We start from the raw sequence: 19,208 nt of genomic DNA, 5'->3' as shown, positions 1-19,208 counted from the left end.
TTTTGTTCATTCAGAGAAAATCGAATCGAAACTAAAAAAGGAGAGAGAAAGAGAGAGAGAGAGAGAGAGAGAGAGAGAGAGAGAGAGAAAATAAAATGCGAAAGAACAAAGAATGAAGAGGCTCCCAATATAAGAGTTTATCGTAATTAAAATAGGAACTTTGTCGATCACCCGTTCGTGCTTTTAATTAGTTATGATTAAATATTTACAAGAATATATAACGAGTATGTTCCTCTACTTAGAACAATAATAACAATCTTGTCTCGTTATTTTTGGAGGGAGATCTTCCCTTTTGAAGAAAACCGTTCGTCGGTCGGTCTGGTATAAAACCTCATCGCTCTTCAAACTATTTTGAAATGAGATTTCGCGGTAAAATAGTCTTACTCCTTGATGCTTTAGGATGTTTACGTATTTTTGCCTACGAGTCGATCACGAAATTTCGCAATTTCGCGATGCGATGACAAATTTATTGGAACGAAATATCGTCAGATGGAATTATTTCCTTCTTACAAATATTACTCAGTAAAAAGAAAATTCCGAGATTGATTAACGCCTAAGAAAATAATTCAAAAAATTTTCAGAATATGTTTATGAAAAATTATTTTTTCAATGAATATTTTCTCAGGTATCGAACGGTTATGAAAATAATTTTTAGCACAATAAAAAATTAATTTTAAAAACACAAAATATAAACTCAATTGACTAGTATTATGTTCATTCGACTAGCTTTTTTACTTTATCAATTTACAACGTGAAACTAGAGAGCTTGCTTAATATATAGCGGAGTTTGCAAAAAATGCGAAAAATCTGTAAAAATTAATGAAACGTCAAAATATTACGGTGCAAATAACACCTTGCCGCTTGTTTTGCACAATAAATAGGAATCGATACCATGTGCTCAGATCGCAGATGTAGATGCTACCGCTCGTGCTCTTTCAAGACACGAGAAAAATATGATAAAAATCTAAACTCAGGCGGGGGTGAGAGTGAAGGAAGCGGTCAAGGCGTTGCTGATTCTAGATTTGACCGGCAAGTAGACTAAAGCTGGTGCGAATCTCTTCGTCGAGCTGGACTCGGCGCCTGCCTGCATCAGATCCTGCTCCTCGATCAGGAACGGTTGCATGATAGTTTTATCAGGGTTCGAGTTCATGTCCTGCGGCATCGCGTAACAAGCCGGTACCTTCTGCTTATTTGCCACATCTTTCAGAGTCTTACTGAGCTCGGCGATCACGCTCTCCGTCGGATCGCCGATCAATTTGTGATCTTTTCGCACGTGTTTCTTAATCCGATTTAGATTCGTCGTCGCGTAACCGCACTGAGCGCACTTGTATGCGCCATGAGCAGTCACCTGCACGGCGGTTTCATCCTGCCGTTGATTCTTTGCGGGCTCGGAAATATTTCGATCGATCTGCGGACTGCATTCCGCTCGATTGTCCTTTGTATCTTGTTCGGCTTTCTTAGCGTCGCTCGCTTTGACATCAGCATCCGATCTCAAGTTGTTTAGAAGAGGATGCTGAAAGTGCGATAGCAAATTGGGGATTTGATGCTTAGCGAGTAAGTGCTGATGAAGTAGCTCTAGTTGATGGAAGTCCTGCAAGCAGATCGGGCACTGCAACGGTCGATCACCTTCGACATTTTCCTGAAAACTTACGTGTGATCGCTCGTGAAGGAAGAGTAACGGCAGCACGGAGGTCGCAAAGTTACAGTAAGCGCAACGATAATTTTTCAGCTGATGTTCCTCGGATGAAGAACCAAAGAGATTTGACAACACTTGATTTCCCAGATTCGTGCAATCGGTCGATTTGACTTGCTGAATAATCTCGAAGCCATTGGGAATTTTCAAATTTGACGTTTGCTGGATATTCTTTACCGAAGCGACACTTTTGCCGCTGGTTCTGGGCGTCTCTTGATGTTGTTGTTCTAATTCGCGCCATTTGTCAATTCCAACTTTGCCATGATCACCCATCAGGTGGGCTTTCAGCCACTTGATGCTGCGAAACCTTCGGCTGCAGATCGGACACACCTCGGTGAAGTGAATAAAGTATTTATGACTAAGGTCGCCCAGTTCCTGCTTCAAAACTGAATCTTCTGTGCCGGAAGCGTCGTAAGACTCTTGCTTGTTCGACGTCGATGCCGACGACGTGCTTTCATCGACGATCCCGTGAGTATTGTGCTTGTGAACGCGTAAAAAATATTTGCTGCACAATTCTTTGTTGCAAATATTGCAGATAACACCGCCGATCTGTGCACCATTTTCAATTTCGATACCGTGCATTCGTTGCATGTGTGTCTTCATAAAATATTTGTTGCACAGCTCCTTGTTACATATTTCGCAATAGCTAGACGTAGGCGTCATTGATGTCATTTTCTTCTCCGTCATCGTCGTCGTCGTTGTCGTCGTCATCGTCGTTTGACTGCTTAAAATCTGATTGGTTGGTGTTGAATTAGCGGAAGAAGCGATTACTATCGGCGGAAGTGTCGATAGCGTAATAACGTTGGTCACGACAGGTTGATGCTCTTCGCTGATGTGTCTTCTCAGAGCCTCCTGGCTGGGATAATCTTTCTCGCACAGAGTGCAGAAAATAGTCGAAATGAGCTGGGTAGGCGACGTCTCTTGCGGCGACGAAATTTCATCATTAACGACACTGTGTTCGGTCGCCATATGAACGCGTAGAGCCGACCTAGAGTCGCACTCTTTGCCGCAGACGGCGCAGGATAATCCTTTGCAAGAATCCAACCCGTTTAATTGCATAATCATCGTCTGCAGCTTTTGAAGATCCTCCGAGATCGAATCGGTACGCTGATCGGAACTTTCTACATCATATTCTTGTTTTGGCGTGCCATGTTCTTCGCTCTCGTGTATCTTCCTGCAGTGCTCCTGATATAAGTCGATTGTTTGGAAGCGGATACCGCAAGATTTGCACTCGTGCTCTTCGCCGATGCGATCGTTGGACTCCGAACCCGCGGGGGTAGTATCGGTTACGATTAGGTTCAACGGACTGGTCTGCACTTGATGCCACGTGGCGATGGCCGTACCAGGATTGCCAGGTGACTTCTCGTTATCTTGTATGACGATTCCATGCCGTTTCATCTTATGCGTGCGTAGAAAGTACTTGTTACAGTATTCCTTGCAACAGATTTCACAAAACGCCTCGGGATTTATAACGCCCAGACGTCGCAGGAGATCGGCGCTGAAGCCGGAATCGCGCGCCTGCTGAATGGACTGGGGCGAGAGGTGTCTAGGAGCCGGCATGAAAGTGGCATCTTCCTGTTCGACGCCGTAGTCCTGTTTAAGAAGCGCTTCCATGCCGCCGGGACTATCGCGCGGCGTCTCCCGGTCCTCTTCGTTCTGCGACAGAGAAATCTGTTGACTGTCCGACTGTTGATCCATCAATGACTCGCTTTTTTGCTTGTGCCTTTTTGTCATAGATTCTTCGTTGCGGAAACGTTTCTGAGGCGGTGTCGTCGGTGGTTCCAGCTTCACGCTCGTGTTTGCTGCATGGAAGCTTGTGGTGCCAAAAACATTAGTAGCGTCCACAGCCGTGCTTGGCGCCGGCGAGTCCACGTAGATCCCGTGTTTGTTGGCTTTGTGCGTCTTTAGGAAGTATTTGTTGCAGAACTCTTTGTTGCACATGTCGCAGTACGCGTCCGGATTAAAAATTTTGACCGGCACCGGACCGAGGGAGGTTCTTGGGACTTGCTGAGGGTCGGGTAGGGGAAAACCTGGTAAAGGTAGATACTGCGCGAGAGTACCAGGAAAACCCGAGAGCGCCTGCAAGTGATTGGTCATTGTGACGATCTGATTGACCGGACCGCCCGACCACGGTTCCTCACTTTGCGATTGCATCTGCGTCTGCGATTGCACGTGTTGCTGACTGCCGGACGCCAGCCACGTAGTCGCGAAGTTCTTGACGCTTAGGAGGCTAACAGGACCATCATTACTCTGATCCAGCTGCTGCGCCGGTTCTACTTTGACAGCGACACACGGTGTCATCTGACTCGCGCCACCGTGCTCACCGTCCACGTGGACATTGAGCGTCTCGTCGCTGTCGAAGAACCGGCCGCAGTGCTGGCAACGAAACTCGTTGTTAAGATTCTCGTCTTTCAACGACGACTCATGATGATGGTGGTGTTGATGATGGTGATGCTCGTTGCTCAGCAACGGCGATCGTGATGACGGCTTACCTTCGCTATCCTCGTCCTCGCGCTCGTCCTCGTATGCATCCTCATGCGCGCCTGTCGCTATGCTGGACGAGAATCTTACCGGTGTGGCTTGCTTCCGACGTTTTTTGGTTCCGATACTGAGGTCGGCGGAATCGCCGCGAAGGCGCTTCCACGTGTCGCGCTCGCCGCAGCTCGAACCATCGCTGTCCAGCTCCGTCTCTGCCATCGTCGTCGTCGGCTCGTGCGACGATGTCATGGTCGATGACATCTCGATGGATCACGCGACCCGCAGCCCGCTGTTCCTGCGATGTTGCCCGTCTGCCAAAGAACAGACAAATTTCTCTTGTTTAGAAAATTGCGAAAAATAATCTGGCATCTGATAAAAATTTCGCGAAAAAAGAAAATTCATTGAACAGATTTTTTTTACTTTTCTCAACGTAACTCTTTTTTTAAAACGACATTTATACAATTAATTATTTACATCTATATTGTATCCATAATAATAACATATTCTAATATTTATATGTAAAATATATATATATATATATATATATATATATATATATAATTTTTTTGTTTTGAAAAAAATTTTTTGTTGAATTTTATAATTTATCATATTAGTATATACGATGTTTAATCTAAAAATATTTTTAATATACTATAATAATATTTCGAATATATTGTCTCACTGGAACAGAAGATCGCGAATGCTCGTGGCGATATTAATTCGGCAGAAAGATGATAATAATTTCGCTCGACGGGGTTTGAGGGGATAGAAAGTTGGGGTTGGCTAACGAGCACTTCGTGCTGAAAGACACATGCGAAACTTGACGAACGAGATACGACGAACGGGACACCCTCGCTCGCTCGGACATGCGGTCTCAAAGAAAGAGAGAGAAGGAGGGAAGGGGGCGAGCACCCCCACATGACTCATATTATACATCCACCCCACGCATTCGGGGAATTCGAGGAGGATAGTACGAATATGCATTTCAGAAGCGCGACATAATTACTAATTCAGGATGACAGTTTCGTATCGCGAATACAAGTGAATGGTACGCGGTTAGTGACCTCTCAATGATATCTGCCATTATGTCCAGTCGTGCATGATACACGCGTGAGAAAAGATCGCGTGAGCCGTGCGTGTGCAAGCTCGGAAACATTTTAATGATTCTTATAGGTAGACTGCCTGTTTTATCGCCAATGTAGCAAAGAGAAAGAAAATTATTAATGCAGAAGTTTATTAATTTTGTTCTGCGAACTTACACTTTGTTATCTTTATTAGATGTAAAAAATTAATTACTAATTATTAATTTTTATATATTTATCTTTGTATATATGTATATATGTATATCGTTTTGATATATGTTGTTTATATGTAGTATTAGTTTTATTATAAATTATATTATAAAAAATTCATGTCCGTTAATACAATATTTCTGTTAAATATTTGCGATGTTTACAGGAATATTATTCACGCATATATTATTTCAAAATTATGACAATTTAACCGCAACTTATATCTAAATTCTCACCCGCGAGATACACGTGTTTCAAATCGTTTTTAGTTTCATGATGAATTATGAAAATTGCCGGTGCCGAAACAAGATATTTCGAAAACCATACATTGTCGTGGTAAATCGCGAGCACAGCTTCGTCACATATCTCGATTGCAAAAATTTCGCATGTACTGCAAACTCGAAACAGCACGCATTTTGCGACAGGATAATTGCCTTGCTTTCTTGTCAAGAACGTCGTTACATGTCGCGAATAAATAAAGCACGTGGACCTCGGCTATCATTGATCAAGCGCGAAGGTATTTCCATTTTCGCGTCATCGCTGTTCTCTCCTTTTCGCGAAAAGAAGAAAATCAAGATCATCGAAATGTCATCGCGCTTCTTGAATTTTATATTCGATATCGATCTATCAAATCGATCCACAAAAATAAAATATAAACGATAGCCGGATAGAATTAAGACACGAAAACTTGAGAAAATTGTCGAAGAAATGACAATGTGTAAGACGTGGTTTAACCGAGAGTTCAGGTAAGTATTCGCGTGCCTGATCCGCGACCCTTGGCAGTATACGCCCCTTCGGATTCTGCCAGGTTACTGTTAAATATAGGCACGATGCTCTACGAAGGGCCTGTCATGCCGTTTTTACGTCCCTACCACCTTTGGAGACCGATACAAATCTCCCCACCCTACCATCGTCCTAGTACTGTGTTTTGCTGCACTTTTTGTGGTAGATGATTTCCGGAATTAATCTGAGATCTGAGATCCTGAATATTTTATTAAATTTAGTAATGAACTCTAGATTTAGTAATTAAATTATTCGTCGTTTTATATTTGCAACTTTTTTATGTATAATAAGTTACAATCTGTTTTCTATTTTTTATCAGAGAGCTATATAAACCATTTATATCTTCTAATTTACTATACTTAAAAAAATTATTTAAATACACACAATCAACAATACTTGAAGCTGCGTAGTTTTCAATTTTATTAAATTGAACAAGATGCATTATTTCAGAAGATATCCTCTTGAGTAAATCAATATACATGCGACATTAAATATCTATACCTATAATTATCCTATAATTTTTTTTATTTCTGGTTTAAAAAAGAACATTGATTGTTACGTTACATAACGGTTATTACAACAACGCAGTTGGTGCATGTACGTATGTCAACGGGATGGAGAATGGATTACGCGAGGGTTGTAAAAGCAACCGGGTGAGGACGGGGATTTCTGCGACACCCGTATATTTCTACAACGCAACGTTTGACAGATTTTTCCAAAAATACGTGTAAATAGGCCCGTATGTTCGCGCGGGGGACATTGTGGAAATTCACCGCCGAAATTGGATGAATGATAGAGAGAGGGATGTGGTGATCCGATCCGCGAGAGGGATGGGACGGTTTCACCGTTCGCGAAAGGGTATCGGGAAAACACGACGTTATGTTAGAGATGCAGGAGCACAACGACGTGAAAGGTGCCTAGAGAGATTGTAATATTATATACGCGCGTGCCGCACTCGCTAGATTTCCTTTGATTTGTACGGATAGTCCGCCGATGTGTGGGATGTTGAATGACAAACAACGTTGCACTCTCACGAAATAATGGATGAGCGCATGTCGAACGTATTTTCGCAGCTGCTCCCGTTGCAGCACGGTCACAAACGATAAATATAATAACAATTAACAGCTTGATAATTTTAACAAATATAAAATATGATGTGGAGTTCAAACGACGAATGACAGACAATATAATCATAATCGTTTTATGACTAATTCATACTATTCATTTAATTGCGCTTTGCTGGAAATTAAATTATACTATACATGAGCAGCAAACAGATGTTTAAACACATTGATTTTAAGTCAATTATTTTCTATTAATGCGTGATGTATTTAAGACATAATTTAATAATCTGTATTATTTTTTACTTCAATTTTATATTCTTTCAACAGTTTTTTTTTTGTTCGATAAAACTGGTATAAAATCTAATTAAAAGAAACAAGAAAGCAGGTCAACAAAAGCAAGCAAAATCGAACGTAAGGTGAAGCAATAAAAGCGAAGACATCAATACGAGTTCAGAGAGAGAGAGGGAGAGAGAAAGAGAGAAGGAGATCGATAGCGGATATAGAGAGTGAATTATGAAAGCTTTGTAATTCTCTGCAAAAAGTTGAAAGAAAAGCTCGCGCGAACTTTTCGCGTCGATTGGTTCGATGCGCGCGCGAGCGAGTAAACGATATATATATATATATATATATATATATATATATATATATATATACGCGTGTGCGTGTACGCATACGCTCGTGCCGCGTGGGCGTGTGCGAATACACATGGGTCCCGTTTACGTGTGATTCTAGTAGAGGCCTATTGATCGAGCAGCAAACTTCGGCGGTTCGCACACGCGCAAAAGTCTTCCCGTAAACAAGACAAATATCATCACGCCAGTCCTGAAAATCCATCCCATCCACCCTCTCTTCAATGTCCTGAAATGTCCATCCGAAGCGATTTATCTCTAACCGGCAGATCGTCTTCGTCGTGGCTTTCCTTAAAGTATCGCTTTAATTGTGATGAAATAGAGGATTTGATGCTGTATGGCATTTTAAAATAAGAACTTTAATATTTACGAATGAATAAAATCAATAATCTTCTGCAGCCAGTAAAAGGCGCATGAATCAGAGAGCTTTATTTTTCAGGAAAATATTTCTTTTTACTTATTTGAGTATTTTGTAACAAAATAGAAACATATTTCGGTAGTTTGTAAATTCTGCTCAAATATATTCTCCAGAGTATGAGATCGTAAATATATTAAAATTATTTTCTTTTTTTAGTTAAATTCTTTGTAGAGAAAAGTGATTAATTTAAGAAAAATAATTAATTTAATTTAACAGTTCTGATAAAATTATTTTTAATAAAACTTGTATCATTGTATGTATAAAGAAATTTAATGTCTCCAATATTCTGAAAATTTAATTTTTAATATTTTTTATTTGTGTGAGAAATGCATAATTTATATTCTACATGTGGAATACACATACAGTATGATTGAAAAATAGAAAAGACATATTATTAAAAGTCTTTCAATTTTTAATTTAATTCTGTGCATCGTATATATACTTGATCTATTATTTTTTAAATTATTTTTTCTTTACTTTCTAATCATTTAAAAATATATAATAAAATCTGAGATAAAATCTTTCTTAAAAATGCAAAATCTTTACCGTTCATCTAAAAACGTAAATATAAATTAAATTTGCGATTCTTTGATATAAATTTCTTATCAATCAATATTTCTAAGTGCATGCATATGCGTGCGGTAAGAAAATCACATAAGATCAAATTGTTCTAAATCACAAAGTATATCGCGAAGGATGAATCGACAAAGTCTACTCGCTCAGGTGGCTTACGCATGAATCTGCAACGGTATGGTAAAAAAAGGTGCGATTCTCGTACAGAGGTGGGGATCACACGAAAGGTCGGATCTGCGCAATGCGTGTCGCCGGATGAACCACGTGGAGTATTCGCATGCAAAAGACGTCGCGGCGAGAGTAACCAACCGGTCGGTCGGTACTCTTATGTTAGTCCACCCTGAAAGAGGGAGCGGTTCAGTTTCGTTTCGCGCATTCGGCAGATCGTGCTTACTCCGGCGAAAAAGATCCGGAAGTTTGAGACGCGAGGTTTGGGTTTCCATCAATACATCAATAACGGATACCGCTTGAGCGATTAAATCGAACGCAGAAATTATTTCAACAGTCCCACAACGGTTTTATCCTGTCACCTTGGCTTATCGTGTCATCTTTCTCGATTGTAGATGATAAATGATTAATGATAATTTTTTAAATCGCGAAAAGAGATTTTCGTGTGATAAGGAGGAGTCTATCTCATTTGAGTCTTATAAATTAAATTTCTAGAAGAAAATATATATAGATAAGAAATCTTTAATATCCACAATGTTTCCGCAATTGCAATAAATGAGATTTGAATTTCATTGATTGATAAATACTTTGCTTTTCAATCGCTTTTATCGATACAAATCGTAAGGATTTAGAGATAAAGCTCGATCTAGTATGAGTTTGAAAATTTCAGCGAGAAAAAAAACAGAGACAAACAGAGAACTGTAATTAATTCCTGTCAATTATTGCGACAATTATTCTGCTGTATATATGTATAGCATTGAAAAATATTGCATGCAAAAAATTAAACTAATTTTAATCCATATGTAGCATGACAGTACGTACTTTAACGTAATCATAGATAATTTTGATCAACAGAACGAAAGATAGTACTCACCGTGATCAGCAGCGTGATGCAGCACGGATGCAAAACCACTCCGGAAAATCGCGACTCGTCGATGATCCTTTATTATTATCCATTTGTTAAATACCGCTGAGGAGTGCCTGGACGTGCGTACCGGCGATAACGCGACGATAACACCACTTTGTTCACTGCGCACTGGAAAGCCGAGAGGAGGAGGGTGCAATAATGGCAGATCGCGCGCTGTCGATGGCGAGGTGGCGATAATTAAGGTGGAAAAAAGAAAATGGAAAAGAGAAAAAGAAAAGTATATATCATGGCGGCGCGCGACGATACAGGGCAGAAGAAGGATCGCCCGCGGCCTCGGCTACTTACTATTGTTTTGACCATCGTGCCACGATGGCGGCCATACTTGATATGAGAAAGTATCCCCCACATTGTCCGCGACCATCCACTAATTCCCCCATACACCCCCGCGCTGATTCAACCCTCCGGCCCGCCGCGGCCGCCGCGCCGCGCCGCGCCGCACCCCCGTCCCCGTGTTCCACGATTCGACGTCCCTCCCTCACGGAGTTAACCCCCTGCCTGCCTGCCTGCCTGCCACCCCCACGTTCTTTCAAAGTCAGGGCCGACGCTTTTGCGAACAGAGTAGAGAAATGACTTTTCTTCTTTATCTTCTTGTCTCTCAAGATTTTTTTTTTTTTTTAATTTTGAACATTTATTAACTGTGTGTGTGTTGGACAAAACAATTGTTTTCTATCGTTAAAAATATTTGTAATGAAAAATTGAAAGGGAACAAATTGAAAGCAAAACTAAGATATTGAAAAATAAATTTTTTAAACAATTTTGAAAGAGAAAAAGAAAGAAAAGAAGGGAAAAATCTATTATATTTCTGAACGAATAAAAGAAAATTCTTTTTTGCTTTTGTAAAAATTTTAATTTTTTGTAAATGACTATGATAAAATTTTATTAAAATTTAGTCAAAAATTAGACATTTGTATGACACATTTGGGATATTTTATATATAAAAGCAGGTATATAATACAGCTGCATTATGGATAAAATACACTTTATTTCATCATAAGCTATATCATACACCTCATATGTAGAAAAATGACAAAATTCATTAGAAATTTAAGGAAATGTTTCCTTTCTCGGGGAGAAAGCTTCGAAAGCTCGGGGATCTGAATAAAGGTTAGCCTTTACTGTCCGAGCTCCTTCTCGTCAAGGTACTTCCTTCTCTTCCGAAGTTACGCACCTGCACACACGTGCGTTGAAAAAAAAACACACGACTTATATACACACACATATATATGTTCGTAAAATACGAACGTCCTCTTCGCGACCCAGCACGAGCAGTCTTTTACCCCAGTTCACAGTTCCCCTCGGATAACGCCGAGGTCTTTTGAGGGGCTGGAAGGGCGGGGGTGTCGAAGCGAAAGGGAAAGGGGGATTCATCGGGGAAAAGGGAGAGAAGCGAGGACGAAGAGGAGAGAAAGGCAGAAAAGGGGGATGAAAGGGAAGCAAAGTCCGCGTGGGGTGGCACTTTTACTGGTCACTTGGAATTCGGTACCCTACCACTGTGATATTAGAGCTCCCTTCCTGCCCCTTCCCTCTCCCGAGTTCTTCCCCCGTTTCACGTTCGACCATAGTTCTGGTCCTGTGTCACCCCACCTAGAGGTTTCCAGCCGTCCACCCTCACGCAGCAAATTAGTTTAGCCTTACGGACAAGTTCGAGCCAGCTCGAGCCTCTTCTCAGAATCTTTCTCAGCTATTTCACGAAGAAAATGACACGTAGATTCTTCCTTGAAACGCCTGAATCTATGGAGGAGTTGTTTCTTTCGCGACGAGCTGATTTCATATCAATTATTATTTTTATTTGAATTCCATATTTATATTTTTGTGTCCTAAATATATTATTTGATATAATCAATTATATTTTTTTATATTAAATAATTGCTTGCATATAAAAATAATAATAAGAAAAAAAAAAACAAGAATGTATATTATACGATATACACAAGAATTTAATTGTGATGAAGAAAGATTTCAACATAATTGAATTTTTTAAAATTAGAGAACGATATTTTATTTGGAAAAAATATAGCAATTAATGTGTAATAATAATGTTAAATAAATATAGATGAAAAATGGAGGCAGAATGAAAACAATATAAAATATGATATAAAACTGATTTCTTTTATTCGATGCGGATCAAAAACCGCTGTGCTCAGCGAGATCGTGCATAATTTAAAGGATAAATTGAGGTGGTTGGACGCAAACGTCTATAGGTAGTACCGGGGGCGTTCCGCATCTGCGGTCACGCACTTGTCACGCGATTCTATACAGTATTGATAACGATGATGAAGCCGGTGTTCTGCATCGGTTCCTGCAAATTAATGGCATTACGCGACAACCGCTAGTGGGTCCTAGCTTGATAATTTTCATGAGGTATTCGAGTCGATAATCCGTGAGAACCTATACCGGTGTATGAATTCCCATCAAGCATCGTTCCTTCTTAAAGTGCAACGGAACGAACGATAGACACAATATCTTTACATTTAAAAATGAAAGCATCTTATTATTGTCGCTATATTATTGCAACTAAATGTATGAAAATATTGACATCTTTTGACATTATATTAATCAGTTATAATTTATCACAGAAAGTATCACAAAACTTTAATTAAGTTTTAAATTTGGTCATTGACTTCATTAAATAATGTATACACAGACATTTATTATAATTTTTAATTTATAATACTGCTATCTTTTATATGTATATATAAAATTATATAACATTTATAAAATATATTATAGTTTATAATAATTATAGAAATTATTTAATATAATAATTTTTACATGCATTTCTTACTGCGACTAGATATTTATAAGGAATTAATTTTGTACCCAGATAAGTGATATATCATATCGTAGTAACGAGGCAAAAAACTCCCTTATATGAAGTTTGTTCGAAGCATACAAGCGAAAATACCTTTCTTGTTGCACGCGCGCTCTAAACTTCCCTTCTACGGTTTTTGCTTTCTGCCCTTCGGATGAATCGTGGTAAAATGGTAAAAAAACGGAGTAGTCGTGTTGCATGACCGCACGTCATACGAATGATTGCGGAATAAGCTGTTGTTCAGCCAATAACGATTCCCTCTTACTTCGAAATGCAATATGGCAAGAATGCAAATTTGCAAGTTTCGTATAGGAAAGTTTAAGAAATATTTTGCATTAATACAAAAAAATAACTACAAAATTTGATTCATAAAATTTAATTTTCAAATTAATTATTTAAATTATTATTTTAAAATTAAATAATTAAATTTTATTTAAATTAAAAATATTATTTTTAAATCATATATATATATATATTTAATATTTTTTTAAATATAATATATATTAGTTTATATAAGTTTAAATATGTGTTTTTCTCTTTTTCTTTTTTAATATTTATTATATTAAATTGTATTATTTTTAAATGGTAATTTATATTATATTTGACATAATGTTCAAACTTGACATAATATTAACACAGCCGGAGAAATTTTTGGTTTTCCTAATCGAACATAATCTTTATCATCTATATCTTGATTTTTACTCGCAATTAAATTTAATCTAGATTGCATACGTGATGTTGTACAAGCACGTAATTATAATCGCAATCTCCAAAAAAATACGATTATGCGATAACGCAAATCAGTAAATAAAGCCTTTTAAACATATGATAACGCTTATAATACGTTTCATATAGTAATATTTTTATATCAAAATCTGTTTATTCTCAAAATTTCATAACTTTGATAAAATTAATATCTGCACGTTATAAATGTTTATTATTTTTATGTAATGCTGAGCAAAATTTTATTTATTAAAATCACATTTTAAATCTACATCTATGTTAGTGTAAAATTATATTGTTTTTGGAGGACACATCTCTCTTTTATGATATTCTTTTATTTTAGTGTATACTGAATTATTATTATTAATATTTTTGAAAAAATATTGAAAAATAAATATATATAAAACATATTAAATAAATATGCTTCTAATGTTTCAAATAAGAGTTTGAAATTTATAAATTTATTCTTAAATGTAAGAATCGAATACGAATTTTATTAAACATATTGTACAAATGAAAAATTAATAAAATTGATAATTAAATTTGTTTAGGAGACTATGTTCATATTCTCGTTTAGGTATTATTTTTATCTAGCTACTTTTTTTGGTTCCGAAATCGCATGATTCGCTTCGATGCTGAATTGAATTTCATTTTGTCGTGAGAATTCAATGACATTTTTTAGGATTATTTTGCATTTTATCGAACGATCGCCACGCGTCCGATGACCGATGCATATCGGCCGGCAGATGCTGGAGGCAGTCGGTCATGAAAAAAATTGGGTAAAAAGTTGTGTTTTTCGACTGTCTGTACAAAAAGGCAAGCGTGCGCGGAAAGCAGCACCGTGAAACATAATCGCCAAAACGTCCTAGATCAATTCAGTATTATTAACTCGAGCCAAAAGAGGGTCGTCCATTACCGGACAGCTGGACAATGGTCGCCGATTTTTATCCCTCGCTTCTGAATTTTCGTTTTTGCTTGGAAAACGCAGTCGCTGCAATATTCATTCGACACGATACCGATATTTCAATTTTTTTTTTTCACTTAGAAATTGCGCGGCTTTTCCTTTTTTTTATCATCACAATTTGGAGAGGACATAAGATTGGCTGAAATAACAGACTATTTTAGAGAAAAATTTTATTCTATATGTAAAAAGAAATGTATGCTGCATCGAATATATCAAGTGTCAAAATTCGCGAATCAAAATACTATACCAGGAAAAAAATATATAGAAATTATTAAGAAATTTATTAAGAAATAAATTTATTTATATGAATAATTTGTCTCGAGTGATTTCTCATATCTATTTTTTTTTTTTGCAGGAGATAAGTTCTCTTAAAAATAAGAAATATTTATATAGACAGAAAAGTATAAAGAACAAATGATTTATTTAAAAAAGATTATTTAAAAAAGATTTATATTTTTTTCTACAGTATATATGTGTTGATAAACAAAATTATATAACGTAAATATCAAAACATTGTATTTTGTATCTCACGCTGGTTCATTTTGCATTTTATCTACAAAAGATGAATAAGGAATTTTATGATTTGGATATCACACAGTCAACTTATTATGTTAGATCTATAATAAAGATTAAGGATATTTAAAAAAAAATTTTTATATAATTATTTTATTTTATATATTTTTTTTTTATAATTGCCATCTATAAAATATATGTTATACATTTTTGTTTTTAAATTTCTCATAGTTTCTATCATATGTTGATAGCTTCTCCCTGTTGATAGGACGAAATGGTGATAATACTTTATTCGTACCATTTGTAGATAAAACGTGCTGAATTCCCCAGTAATGCTACCCGCAAGTCGATTTTATTTATATTTATCGATATCGCGCATATTTCTAAGCAGTTGACACACAATATTTTCTACACACTAACACAGATTTCTGTCTCTCTCTCTTCATAAAATAGCAACCTCGAATTTTAAAACAACTAGGATATAAACGCACGCTACGCGCGCGCCATTTATTTCGTGTGTATATAATTACTTACATATTAATTCTAGTTATCTACTTTTTTTAAAATAAATTAAATAAAAATTATATTCACTTATTTAAACTATCAAATGTGTCGCTCAGTTATAATAAGTTTTTATTAATATAAAGCAATGTTCGGTGTATCGTTAAGATAATCAATCAGCATCGTGAAAAAGAGATAACAATATTGCCAGTATCGATTTAAAAGTAGATATCTCAATGAAGGCTGCACAGCATATTATTAGAATATTATACACGTGTGTGTATGTGTGTGTTATATAAAATATTATAAAATTTAATTTTATACAAAAATTGCAATATCTTTTGCAATATTGATTTGACCGTAAAAATGTTAAAAGTTTTTTTTATCTTGTGGTGTGCTAACCCAGATCGCAAACGCGATCGCGACAAGGATCGGAAAATAATTTGATATAATTAATAATTAATTCTTTCTCTTTCTAAATAACAGTTATTTCTTTAAAAATATTTAAAATTAAATATATTTCATTCGATGCTTTATCGTTCGACTTTTCGATGATTTAAACATAATTCGAATTGAGAACGCGCAATAAAATAGTCGAAACGCAAATTCGAATAATTAATGATACGCTCCCTGATATATTAATCGTTAATTTAATAATTGACCTATAATTTAAAAGTTTTGTATAATTTAATATTTCGTTTGCATATACGTCACGTATATACGTAATATGGAAAATATTTCGGCAGCGAATTAACAATAACATGATAGTTGGCCTTAGCGACGTAAACATTCGCTATTGTTTACGTTTTACGACTTTGTAATAGTGGGAGAAACATTCCTTTGAATTCCTTTCCTACTTATCATTCGCACAGTGACACTTGAACAGTGATATAGTTCGAGATGCTCCGTCAAATTCTTTTTCTAAACGCGATCGCGACAAGGATCGGGAGATAAGTTGATATAATTAATTCTCTCTCCATCTCCTTACCTTCCTCCCTTCCTCCTCCTCTTCTCTTTTCCCCCTCTGTCTTTCGCTCTAAGTAACAATTATTTCTTTAAAAATATTTAAAATTAAATATATTTCATCCAATGCTTTATCGTTCGACTTTTCGGTTTAAATATGATTCGGATCGCGCAATAAAATAATTCGCAGGTTCGAGTAATTAACGATAAACTCCGTGATATATTAATTGTTAATTTAACAATTGAATTATAATTTAAAATACATATGTATAATTTAATATTCCGTTTGTATATACGTCATAGAACGGAATACATTCGGCAACGAATTATCAAAACATAACATGGTATACGGCCTTGATGACGTAAACACTAGCGCTTTTGTTAACGTGTTATGGCTTACGGCTTTATTATTCTCACGGTATCACTCGAACAGTAAGGAAGTAGAACGCGAGACACGCGTGTAAAATTTCTCTACTCAATGCGAGCGCGACAAATATCGGGAAATAGTTTGATATGATAAATATTAATTATCTTTTACATAATATTTTTAATAATACGTCATTATATCGCAATGATAAATCCGAGGTGTGTATTTTGTGCGTGATATATATAGATATAATCAACAAGTGACAGGAATCAAAATTATAAATTTTTATCCCGTTTCTTCTCCTTCTTTATAAACAATAATTATTTCTTTAAAAATGCTTAAAGTTTAATTAGATTTCATCCGGTGTTTTTTCGTTTGACTTTTTGATTTAAATATGATTCGGCTCGAATCGGTTAGAGTTCGTCTACCAACAACTGAGGACGCATTGAGAACAGTTGGCTGTGCTTTATTAGGTTCGATTTTCGCTCGCTAGAGAAGCTGATTTCTCATTTTCTAAGTGATCTAAATTGTGACCACTCAGGACATGGGTATCTTCATTCTCGGCCCGTTTCTCAGCCTTATGATAAGCCGGTTTCAGTCTGTATAATAGAAACTTGGTGGTTCGTATGAAATCGTTCCTAATGAAGTTCGAGTCGGCCTTTGATGAGGACAAGCGCGGACATTGAGCGTCGATTCTATCAATCGATATCCTCTTCCTTTGCTCCGCTTAACTTTTATAATCGGAGTAATCGATGAATTCTCGACTTGTCGACTCGCTATGATTTTCGTGTGAAACGGAATTCGATCGTGCCAAAATTCGAAAGTGCGGGAGTGCCGTTTAAAGTATCGCGCGTGTGAATCAATCTGAGAGGAGGAGGAGGCCTAGGAGAGGCATCCTGCATCGGCGGAGCAACCCAAGGGTGAGTATTATTATTTTTATATTAATTATTTTAAATCCCGTACATGCATTAATTCGATTCGATCATTATTTGCATAGTTTAAATAAGAGAGACTCGTACTATAAAAGTTTTTATTTAAAAAAAATAATTTTCTCTTTTAGAATTTATAAAATTATTCCATATTTATATACCTTCTTATTATTATACGCATCGGATATAAAATTCGATGCGTACAATAATAATTTATTAAAATATTAATTCTTTTAAGCGTTGCTATAATTTGCATTTTATATTTATGTGTTGCAGACAACGTAGCCTCAAGCCCAAATCTCCGCTGTTGCGCATCAGTGCCGGTAAGTGATAAATTTTATTTTATTTCGAGGTGACGGATCCGTAAATATTGTAGATACGAATGTAGATTGTAGATTGTAAATAGATCCGTTGCCTCAAAATGGATGGGCTAGAATAGATTAATTAAAATAATTTTTAATAGACTTTTTAAATATACATTAAAACATATTAGAAATATAATTTAAAATATAAATTAAAACAAAAGTTGGAGAAAATATAAAATATTTTTCTCAATTAAAATTTTATTTAATTTATTTAATGAAGAAGACGCTAATAATTTTATTTCTTATATGAAATATTGATAATTATTTTTATATTGCGCAAATTTTGTCATAATTTTTCATAGCCCATTCATCTCTAATTAATCTAATGCCAAGTTATTAATCAAATTTAATAATTGTTTAAAGTAATAATATTTAATTTTAATTAATTAAAATTAAATAAAATTATAAAATTAATAAAATATTTATACGTCATATGGATAATTTGACAATAATGTTTATAATAATAATAATAGTAATAATAATAATAATAATAATAATAAATAATATATAATAATAGAAGATTTAATATATATTACATAATAATATTTTCATATAATAAATAATATAGGATACGCATATTTATTTTATATAATTTTATAATTTTATTTAATTTTAATTAATTAAGATTAAATATTATTACTTCAATTAATTATTAAATTAGACTTTCGGCCAAATTATCTATATATTATATTATATGACACATAAATGTTTTATTAATTTTATTTAAATATAAATTACATATTATTATAAATATTATACATATATTATTATAAGATTAAATATTATTATTCCAATCGATTATTAAATTTGATTGATTTAACGTGGCATTAGATTGATTAAAGTAAAGTTATATTAAAACGATGCATGACAAACTGTCATGTCTTAAACGAGCGTAAAACTAGGCTCGTGTACCGGCGACAATAATTAGCCGGCAACGGAAGGAATTCTTTTCCTTCATCGACTTGTGATAGAGGTCGACGCTACATCTCTGATGTAGCCAGAATGAATATGGCCAAGATCAACGCAAGGTAGGTTCAATTGGCCC

General features: G+C 35.8%; 1 protein-coding gene across 1 annotated transcript; it reads right to left on the bottom strand.

Annotated features, from left to right (window-relative positions):
• Positions 1 to 970: 970 nt before the first annotated feature.
• Positions 971 to 4,432, bottom strand: LOC126851199 (uncharacterized). The gene has a single exon (XM_050594895.1). It carries the CDS (start codon positions 4,430 to 4,432, stop codon positions 971 to 973), a length of 3,462 nt encoding a protein of 1,153 aa, XP_050450852.1.
• Positions 4,433 to 19,208: the final 14,776 nt, after the last annotated feature.

This window comes from Cataglyphis hispanica, chromosome 7 (assembly GCF_021464435.1).
Source record: "Cataglyphis hispanica isolate Lineage 1 chromosome 7, ULB_Chis1_1.0, whole genome shotgun sequence".
Lineage (NCBI taxonomy): Eukaryota > Metazoa > Arthropoda > Insecta > Hymenoptera > Formicidae > Cataglyphis > Cataglyphis hispanica.
This window is presented reverse-complemented; position numbering and strand designations above follow the sequence as displayed.

What these genes read in the sequence shown, in the direction of transcription:
- LOC126851199 (XM_050594895.1), bottom strand. Translation starts at nt 4,432, where the DNA reads ATGTCATCGACCATGACATCGTCGCACGAGCCGACGACGACGATGGCA.